At 51.8% G+C, this 10,070-nt stretch overlaps 1 protein-coding gene across 1 annotated transcript; it reads right to left on the bottom strand.

The window, feature by feature from the left end:
- Window positions 1-3,862: 3,862 nt before the first annotated feature.
- SOX8 (SRY-box transcription factor 8) lies at window positions 3,863-9,273 on the bottom strand. Its single transcript, XM_048060918.2, has 3 exons — window positions 8,471-9,273; window positions 7,070-7,308; window positions 3,863-6,181 (listed from the first exon to the last, which is right to left on the bottom strand). The coding sequence occupies exons 1-3, from the start codon at window positions 8,911-8,913 to the stop codon at window positions 5,445-5,447; spliced, it is 1,419 nt and encodes a 472-aa protein (XP_047916875.2). The 5' UTR covers window positions 8,914-9,273; the 3' UTR covers window positions 3,863-5,444.
- Between the last annotated feature and the right edge of the window lie 797 nt (window positions 9,274-10,070).

Here is a 10,070-nt window from a genome sequence, read left to right as displayed (position 1 = left end):
CTCAGGTGCTGCGTGTTCTCTCTCAGGGGCTGGAATTTCTCTGCGCATCACTGAGAGCGTGGTCAGGAGTGCCAGGGAAAAGTCCCCAGCCCCAGCAAGGAGAGTTTGGAGCCCTTCTGCTACTGAATTCATGCTTACACATTTGCCTGCAGAATTAAAAAGCCCTCACACTCATCTTCAGCTTGCCCAGCCCTGCCTTGCAGCTCCTGTGGTGGCGGAGCCACTGCCACTGCTCTCAAAATGTCTCCGGCTTTATATGGGATGATGTATTTTTTATTTTATTTTATTTTATTTTATTTTATTATTTTATTTTATTTTATTTTATTTTATTTTATTTTATTTTATTTTATTTTTTTATTTATTTTATTTTACTTTATTTTATTTTACCCTATTTTATTTTATTTTACTCTATTTTATTCTGACCCCAGACATCAGGCAATGCGTAGTCAGAGCTGCCAGCATCCAGCCAGATGAACACGGCAGAGGGGGAAGGCAGCTGCATCTCTTCTCGTCTCTGCCCAGACCACGAGGCCGGGGAAGCAGCACGAGGCCGGCCAGATCTGTGCGCTGAGGCCGCGTTAGCCACAGCCAGGCTCGGCACACCTTCACCGTGCCCAGCGACCTGTCCGCGTGCCCCCTCCCCAAAACCTCCAGGGGAAGAGGATGGGATCTGATCTGCCGGGGATCCCGCGGGTTGCGATACTGCGTGGGAAGGGACGCGCACGGGTGCTCCCACTGGTGTGGACACAACCACGTTTATTAGCGATTTCCTCATCAGAAAAAAAGCAGGGAGTCTCTACCCGTTGGGTGTCTTGGGGCAGCCAGAGAGGGAAGAAGCAGAGAGCAGTAAAACGCAGCTGGTTAAAAACCAACACCCGTTGCCCACACAGAGGAGAGGCTGCAGACACACACCCAGTGCAGTAAATTAGAAAAGGGCAAAACAAAAGCCTGGGAGCCACCCTCCCCGCGTGTCCCCCCGCAGGGCGGCGCGGGGGCTCCTGTGGGCCGCGAGCACAGAGCCCGGCTGGGAGCAGCAACAACCCCCCCGTGTCCCGAGGGGGGAGCTGTGGGCAGGGGGCGCGAGGGACCCCCGCGGAGGGCTGTTAAAACCGAGCGCTGCCACAGAAAGGCCGTTTGAGAATTTCTTTGCCATAAACCGAACATCCAACTGTAAAAAAATGTGTAAGCAAAGTTGATATCACTCCAGGAAAAATTATAACAAGGAGGATGGGAAGGGACTTTTTCTTTTTTTCCGCCATGTAGAAGGAATGTGGATATGGGCTATAAAATTAATTTCCTCTTTCTTACTAAACAGTGCCTTCTGAGCAATTCAGATAAATAGCAACATTCATCCTTCTGTGCACCAAAATAAAAAAGAGGAACTTTTATCGCTTGTGTATTCCTGTAATTATCTTGAGAACCCTTTTTTGTTGACAGCCAGAGGTCAAAAGCCGGTCTTGCTTTCACCTGATCTCATAGACTTCTGCAGAGACATTCCAGATTCACGCCAACACAAGAGCCATCGGAGCCGGGCTGGGGACACACAATGCTGCCATTCACGTCGGGAAGACGCCCGGCTCATGGAAAATCACTTCTCGTTCTGTAGGCTGTATCCACACGCAAAATGGAAGAAAGGAACAATGCACAAAAATGCGTTTGTGCAAACAGCATTAATTTCACCCCAAAATGCTCTTCTCTGCATATAAACGGTGCCACAGATCGGACTTTTTCCCTCCTAGGAAAACGAAATGGGAGACTCATACGTTGAGTGTAAATCGAGGCGTGGGGAACGAACTTCTGGTGCCCTTCGAAATTTCCAGCACACTCTGAAGCCCGAGCGACGGGGTTAATTCAGAGCAAGGAGTTTTCTCTGCCTACCACCTCCTCGAACATCCAGTCGGTAACGTCGCTGAATTTTACTCGACGAATTTGCGGTGGGTATCGCCCACTCCGCGGGCCGACAGAACAAAGCTGAATGCCACTATTCAGCCTCGGCCGTCCGGGGGGGAGCAGCTCGCGGGGGCTCCCGAGGGCTCGCCAAGGCTCACGTTACCGCCCTTACCTGCGGAGCGGGGCGGATGCACAACGTTTTATTTCCGCAGGCGTTGCTAGAAGCTAACTTGATTTTCCAAAGCTCGGAGAGAGCGAGCGAGAACAAAAGGCCAGTAAGCGCGGACAAAAGCAAATGGATTTAAAATCTGCATATTTTTGACACGCGTTTCCTCGGCGCTGTCACCAGGCTCGTCTGGGGACCCTGAGGCCACCCAGGGCTCGCACAGCACCCGCGCCCAGTGGGAGGGAAGCGCGTCCCGCAGCGCTCGGCCCTGCCAAGGATGTGCTCTCGCTGCTGGGCAGAGCCGTCCCCAGGCGTCCCCCGCTGCGAGGACACCACAGCTGGCACGATGCGCTGCTGCAGCAAGAGAGGGGACAGCTCGGGAAGGCTTGTGGCTATGTGCAGCTCTGCCTGCAGAGCCGAGCGCTTTGCGGTACCCTCTGGAAGCTGGTCAGGAGGAGCTGATCAGGTCCCCACGGTTAATTCCTTCTGCACGGTGAGAGAACGTACCTGCAGGGACGGAGCAGGCTGCCCAGGTCCCAGACCCGAGCCACAGAAATCCCTCTGCCACGAGCCAGGTCCTCAGCTGGAGACGTTTTGGTGCGGCTTTTAATTTCAATAATTTGGGTGTTTTGCAATACCACCCCACGCAGATACTTTGACTCTGTTTTAAAGATTAATCCAGGCATCAGTGAAGTCATTGAAAGCCTTGGCATTAAACATCAAGAAGAAAGTAAAGATAAGCACTTATATTCCATCTCACTTTTTTCTTTTTTTTTCCCCTAAGCGTGTCACTTTGGAGAGGAAGTCCTACATCAACGTGCACAACAGGCAAAGCCAAAACGCATCAATTTTTCTAGCATGAGCTAGAATAAGACTTGAAACTTGAATTGTAACTGGAGGGAGGGGAAAGAAGAAAAGAGTCTCCTCCGAAAGTTACTCTGCAGCTTTGGCTTATAGTGTAATAAAGTCATTTTGCCAGAAGTTTTGTAAATGAGCACAGAGAAAATGGTGTCCAGTTACAGACACTCTGGCAAGATAGGTCTTGGCAGAGGCTGCAAACAGCAGATTTGCTTTGGGACTCTGTTGTTCAGACTTTGTTAATGTTCTTGAGCTTCATTAATTGTCATCACATTTATTTTCCCTGTGTTAAAACATTTTCCACAGGGCTGCACTGCAACCAAGCCCTGAGCGCGTTTCTCAGGCAGGGGCGGCTGGATTTCCCTAATCCCAGCCCTTTCCTCCCAATTAGGGCCCAGCCTGAAAATCTCACACGGGTCTGTCTCAACCGGTGAAACCAAACTGCAGCTTAGTTTATATAACCAAAAAAAAGTCACGAATGTAACTATTTTAATGACTGTATTTAAAAAAACCAGTACATGCAACATATAATTTTGTTGCTATCATAATTAAGAGGTATTTACACGGGCTCACCAACCAGAAAACAGAATCTGTTACTGTAAAATTCCTACGTGCTGTACAGAACAAAATGAACTCGAGCTAAAACCATGCAGTCTGACCTTGCAAAGCCTTACTCATGTGAGCAGTCTCACTGAAATCCTATGAAATCCTTGGGATTACTTGCATAGAAACTTTACTCCTTGAGGAAGTAAAAAAAAAAACACAATAAAAGTCTCATAGCAAGGCACCATTTAAATACAAGGAAAGGGAGCAAGAATAAAAAATAGGAGAACAGAAATCCTTGGTCGACATATTTTATTCTGAAGAGCCTGTCTCTCTCAAAAGCGCTCTCCAAGTCTCTTTTCGGCACAGAAATAGGCTGAAGTAGAAAGAAAACATAACACAGACTTGATAAAAAGCAATTTTTAATTTTATCAAATTGATCTGTACAAAAGTTAGCATTGCTTAGTCAGAAGCTAGTGAAGAGAACAGATAAGTAACAGCCAAAGTCTTTCAAACTTTATACAGAAAAATAGATTGCATAAAAATGAATTTTCTGTATTTTCCCCCACCCCCACGTCCCCAAAAGGAAATATGCAAAAAATATTTTTAGAAAAAGAGTAGGAAATGTAGAAAAGGTAAAAAGATGATAACCTCTGAAATGTGTTTTTAGATTTACAAAGTTTTTAAAGGCACAAGTTACCATAAAATAGATGGTTATTATATGCTCAGCATACAATGGAAGAAGTAGAAATATATCAATGAAATATTAGTCTAAAACTAAGTACCTAAATTTTTTTTTTAGTGGAGAAGATTTTAGTTTCACAGCTTGATGGATGATATCTGGTCCCTAGAAGCCAAAAATCAAAGCAGAAGTTGGTAATTTCTCATTAAATTACATCTTCCTATAAAGTAGTCCTGGTTCTGAAAGTGTACAAAGATCCTGCAATGCCTTAAATCCAATTTTAACGCCTGAAAGCAGGTAGCCAGAAAAACATCTTGCTGTCTGCTCCTTTTGCAATTGCTTTAGCCTCCGAATTTAATTAGTAACTCTTGCAGCAAGCCCTTAGCGTTGTATTTCCCTCCCTCCTTATTTTACATTCCCATTTGAGTTTCCTGTTCGTGACCAGGTCTGCGTGAGGCAGATTCGTTCAGTCCCTCTCTCAAGCACGACTGCTGCAGCGGTTCAAAACAAAAAAACCCAAAAACCAAAGAAAAATCTATAGACTCATAACACCATTTTATTGTATCATCTCCACTATTTTTATGCTCCCTCCCCACCCCATCTTTAAAATCTTTTAAAATTCTACTTTTTGCACAAAATTACTTCATTAATTAAAAGACAAAATAATACAGAACATAAATACATATTTAACAGATTTAAAAAAACACTTTAAGCTTCCAAAAACAAAACAAAATGTTAATTACAGCCAAACCTTGCTTAGAAGAACTCTTGACTAAAAAACAAATACTTCAGACATTTAATTGGTTGGTCCCACCAGACTCGTTTGTTCCCACAAGATTGTTACACGGAATCGCCGGGTTTTCGGTGTTCATATGCGTTGGTCCGAGTGAGTTCTTGCCCTCAAGGTTGGTCCGTTTCTCACATTGCAATAGACCCTTAAAGTCTCGAACGTCTTTTCCTTCCCCCCTCCCCCCCACCCCCGCTCCATTTTTGCACTTGTCAGCTTCCACGACGAGAAAGTTCAGTTCAGTCCTCACAGAGGAGTCAAATGGTTCTGTCCTTCATTTATTCAAAAGGAAATCGCTGGTCCTTTACTTTAAAAATTTTTCTATTTATTTAATTAAAGAAAAATAGAGCTCTGTCCTTTTGGAGAGTTTTGAAGCAAGGGGACATCCAGTCGCAACGAGCAGAGTTCCCAGTGGCTCAGGAGGCACTTCGGAAACTATCGCGGCACTCCATGTTCTTCGTCTTCATTCCTTCATTAGTGCATACGTTGGGGAAGCCCTCGGGGGCTCCACGCATCCTTTAAGGCCTCGTCAGGGTTGTATAGACCGGCTGGTCCCAGTTAGCGGTGGGGCTGTGGGCCGGCGGGATGGACAAGCCGTTGAGGATGGGCGTCGCGTAGGGGCGCCGCGAGGAGTGGAAATAGGGATACTGGTAGATGCTGGAGGGGTAGCCGGGGTAGGGGTTGTAGTAGTTGGAGCTCTGGAGGTCCGTGTAGTCACACTGGGAGCTGGAGAAGGAGGCGGCGGCCGTGGCGGTGGAGGCGGTGGTGGCACAAGCCTGGGCGCTGTAGGAGCCGTAGTCGGAGTGCGCGGGGGAGCCGTGGGACTGGTCGCTGTAGTGGCTGGGGCTCAGCTGCTCCGTTTTGATGTGCGGCCTTTGCTGGCCCGAGTCAGCAGACGACGGCGATGCCGAGGCCGGGCTTTTGTGAGTCCACACCTGGTTGGCCCCGCCGGTGCCCGTGGCCGAGTGGGAGTAGGATGCGCCGTAGGAGCCGGCAGCAGCGTTGGGGCCGTGGTCGGCCGGCATGGCAGCGTGGCCGTTGAGCGGCAGGTACTGGTCAAACTCGTGCACGTCGAAGGTCTCCATGTTGTTGATGACCTCGCTGCTCAGCTCCGAGATGTCCACGTTGCTGAAGTCGATGTTCTGGCGGCCGCTCTCCACGAGGCGGCGGCCCTCGTGCTTCAGCTCCTGCTTGCTGCCGTGGTGGAGGTCAGTTTTGGGGGTGGTGGGTGGGGTGGGTGGCCCGTGGGTCTGGCCTGGGGACAAAGGGAGAGCAAGGCTTTAAGGAGAACAGCCACAAAACACCCGGTGCCTCCATGAGGCCAAAAGACACTCCTTTCTTCCTCTCCCTATTGGGAGGGGGAAAGAATTTAAATCCATAGCCCCAGGTTAGAAGTGGCTGACATCCCCCTGCGACCACATCCTCAGGCGGGATAAGCTGCCTGCAAAGCCTGCAGCAGGGAGATGCCGGGGAGCGCGCAGCACCCCATGGGGCTCCTTCCCTGAGGCACAGCAGGACAGCCCCACTGCACAAACCGCCCCTCGCCCGGGAGTGGAACCCAGGGGGACTCGGAGGGACCCCTCCGAGCGGGCAGCCTGAAGACAGCCCTGCCTTCCTGGAGCAGAGCAGCTGTCCCAGCAGCACAGGAAGGGGCCAGATCCCCAGCCAGGCTGGGCGAGAGCGCAGACGCGTCTGAAGCTGCAGGACGTTCGCAATCCTCCTGGAATCTGTCAACACGCACCCGGTGCCAATTCACAGCGCTGCTGAGAAGCGGGGAGATTTGGGGGGATGCTGCGTCTACGGGGCCCGCTCCCCCAAGCACCCTTCACATGCTAAATGCATTATTAACCCTATCACCCTGCAATTAATTTCCGCCCTCCTGGTCCTGCTGCAAAACTGGGGTCCTTTCCCACTTTGGGGATTTCCTATCGCACAGTGGACTACACAAGCATTTAGTAACTAAAACTGTGCCCATGTACACAACCTGGCATAAAACCACAGCTCTCAGGGCTTTGGATGCGCCCAGTCCCACCAATATTCCCGCACAGGCTTGGGGGCAAATGTGCCCGTTCCTGCTGGCAGGTTCGGGTCTCAAACCGACATGCCCAGGACCTGCAGGATTTTTGCCCACAGCGCCCTTTACCTGCGTGATCGCCGTGGTGGTGGGAGTCAGCCATGCCCCCCAGCCCGCTGTCCGCTTTGTAGATCTGCGTGCCCGCGTGGTGGCTGAGCTCAGCTCCGGAGTCAGAGTCGCTCTGCCCAGCTTTTACGCTTTTCCTCCTCCGTGGCTGGTATTTATAATCCGGGTGATCCTTTTTGTGCTGGACCCTGAGCCGCTCAGCTTCTTCCACAAACGGACGTTTCTCATTTTCACTTAACAAACTGGTTGGGGGTTGATTTTTTTTTTTTAAATAAGGAAGAGGAAAAAAAAAATCAAAATTAATGTCATCCTTAGAAGTTCTTAATCTATCTTCATACTCGTATCCCCGCTTCCCATGCACTGACCTAAAAGTTCATTACAAAACAAGTTTGCAGTAGCAAAAAAAAAAGCTAAGTCATACTGCAAAAGTGCATTAAATTATCAGTTACAGAGGTATGAAAAAAGCATCCATTTCAGATATTGCTAACCAGGCAAAGCAAAATCCCCCTGCCCATTTTAAATGCCACTTTTTATCCCTTAGCCAAATATTATTCCCATGTTTGTCCTACAAACGCTACCCCCTCGCCGCGACCAGCAGCGCTGCCCATTTCCAGCTTTGTTTAGTCCTTACAAAGAAACCACGAAGGCAACAGCAATAGGATTAGTTCTTTTAAAACTCTCCCCCACCCCGACCTCTCTTTGCAAACTCCCGGGGAGGCTCAGCCCGTAGCGGGAGCATCGCTGGCCCAAGCGGGTGGGAGAGGTGCGGGTTTGGTGCAGTCAGAGCAAAGCAGGAAAGCGCAGCTCATCGCAAGCCCTGGAAAGCAGAGCGCCCAGCAAAAAAGTTTGCATCAGTGGGTAGCGCTACAGATAACAAGGGAAATGAGACCAGATTAAAGTCACCGCTAAAAACGGGCTTGCTTAGTTTTCCAGCTTGTTAAGCAGCAAGCAAGTAAAGCCAGACAAAAAAAAAATAGAAAAAAAACGTCGTAAGAGACGCAATAAAAAATATCGGAGTTTCTCGGGGACAGGGATGCTGGAAGCAAGGGCACGAGGGGGCCGGGGCTGCACATCCCGGCTGGGGCAGGGGAAGTCCGCGGGTGCCGCAGCAGGGGCAGGACCCGCAGCGGGCTCGGCGCAGCGCCCGGAGGCTGCGGGGGATTCCTGCGCTGCGCTCCGGAACGGCTCGAGAATCCCCCGCGGGCAGGCAGGCAGACGCGAAGGAAAGGAGAAAAAAAAAAAAAAACAGTTAAAGGGGGGAAAAAAGAAGAAGGGGGAAAAAAAAAAAAAAGGAAGAAAAATAAGCAAAAGCGGCGGGGGGCTCGGCGGCCGCGCACCCCGCGACGAAGCCCCCGCGGGACCCGCTGAGCGGTGCGGGGCGGCGCGGAGCTGCTCGGGACTCACCGCCAGAGCTTGCCCAGGGTCTTGCTGAGCTCGGCGTTGTGCAGATGCGGGTACTGGTCGGCCAGCTTCCTGCGGGCGGCCTGCGCCCACACCATGAAGGCGTTCATGGGCCGCTTGACGTGCGGCTTGGCCTTGAGCGATCCGTTGCCCCGCACGGGCATGGGCACCAGGCTCCAGTCGTAGCCCTTCAGCACCTGCGAGACGGCGTCGCGGATGCAGGCGGGGAAGCGCTCGTCCACCTCGGCCGCGTCCACCTTGGCTCCCAGCGGGGCGGCGCCGGGGGGGCGCGGGGCGGGCTGGGGGGCGCAGCCCAGGCCCTCGGAGCCGGCGGGGGACAGCGGCGAGTCCGAGTCCGAGTCCACGTGGGACATGGAGCTGGTGGTGCCCGCGGGGCTGCACGGAGCCTCCAGCGCTTTGTCGTGCTCCTCGGTCATGTTGAGCATTGGTGGCCGCGGGAGGGGCGGGCGGGCCGGCCGGGGACGGGGGGCGAGCAACGATGTTGGGGGGTGGGGGGGAGCCGCCCCGAGGGCGACTGGGTGCCCGGGCGGAGCGGCGGGGCCGCGCACCCCTCCGCGGGCTGCCGAAAGTTTGAAAAAATTAAAAAAAAAAAAAAAAAGGAAAAAAACGTAAAAGCGGAAAAACACAGGAAAAGCACAGAAACGCTGGAATTTCGGCTGGAAAAAATAAGAATAACGAACAAAAAAAAAGAAACGGAAAGGAAAAGCAAAAGTCTCGCTGCAGTCCCGGCGCCCCGCTCCGCGCCCCGCGCCCGCCGCCGCGCTCCACGTCCAGTGCGAAGCGGGGCCCCTGGCAACAAGTGACTTTAAGGCGAGGGCGAGCGGCTCCTCCCCCGGCGCCGCTTCCCATTGGCGGAGCGGGCGGAGCTCATTTCCATAAGGGGCGGGGCTTCGTAGCCCGCCCGCCCTCCCACCGCCCCGGCCCGGTGCCGCCGCTGCCGCGGGGCGCTGCGGGGGCTCCGCGCTGCTGGGGCATCGGGGGGGGGGGGGGGGGGGGGAAGACGCCGGGCTGCGAGCCCCCGGAGCCCCCAACGGCCCCTGGTCGGCCGTGCTGGCTCTGCTGCACCCCCTCCCGAAGCCAGCCCGGCTTTTGCAGGGTTCGCCGGGAGCGTTTGGTTCTCGTTACCCGCCGAGTCCCGCCTCTGCCCGGAGAGAAGCGGCTCCCCAGCCCCGGGTTCAGCCCCTGCTGCCCCGGGAAAGCAGCGTGAAGGGCAAGATTCACGGGAAAAAAAAAAAAACGGAATTTACAGGGAAAGAAAAATGGAAATCGGGCGAATGCTTCGAGCGCTTCAGCGTTTAAAAGTAACGGGAATGGGGGGGGGAGCATGTTGTTTATTTGCTGCGGTATATAATCAACATAAAAATATGAACTTGAAATAAAGTGTGTGCTTTGAGTTTAAATGTAACACCGGTTATGCTTATGTGTGGCAGAACGTGCGTGTCGCTCCTAGGGGAAAATGCATGTGCTCTGATAAAGCTGAAAGCAGGATTTTGTATTTTTTTTAAATTTCCCATTTCCTTATTAGTATAATCTTTAAAGATTTCAGCTTTCAGTTTCTATAGCCACAAAGCGAATTACCTTC

The sequence above is a fragment of the Anser cygnoides genome, chromosome 15, assembly GCF_040182565.1.
Source record: "Anser cygnoides isolate HZ-2024a breed goose chromosome 15, Taihu_goose_T2T_genome, whole genome shotgun sequence".
Classification (NCBI taxonomy): Eukaryota; Metazoa; Chordata; class Aves; order Anseriformes; family Anatidae; genus Anser; species Anser cygnoides.
Note: the sequence above shows the minus strand (reverse complement) of the source record. Positions and strands in the feature narration are given on the sequence as shown.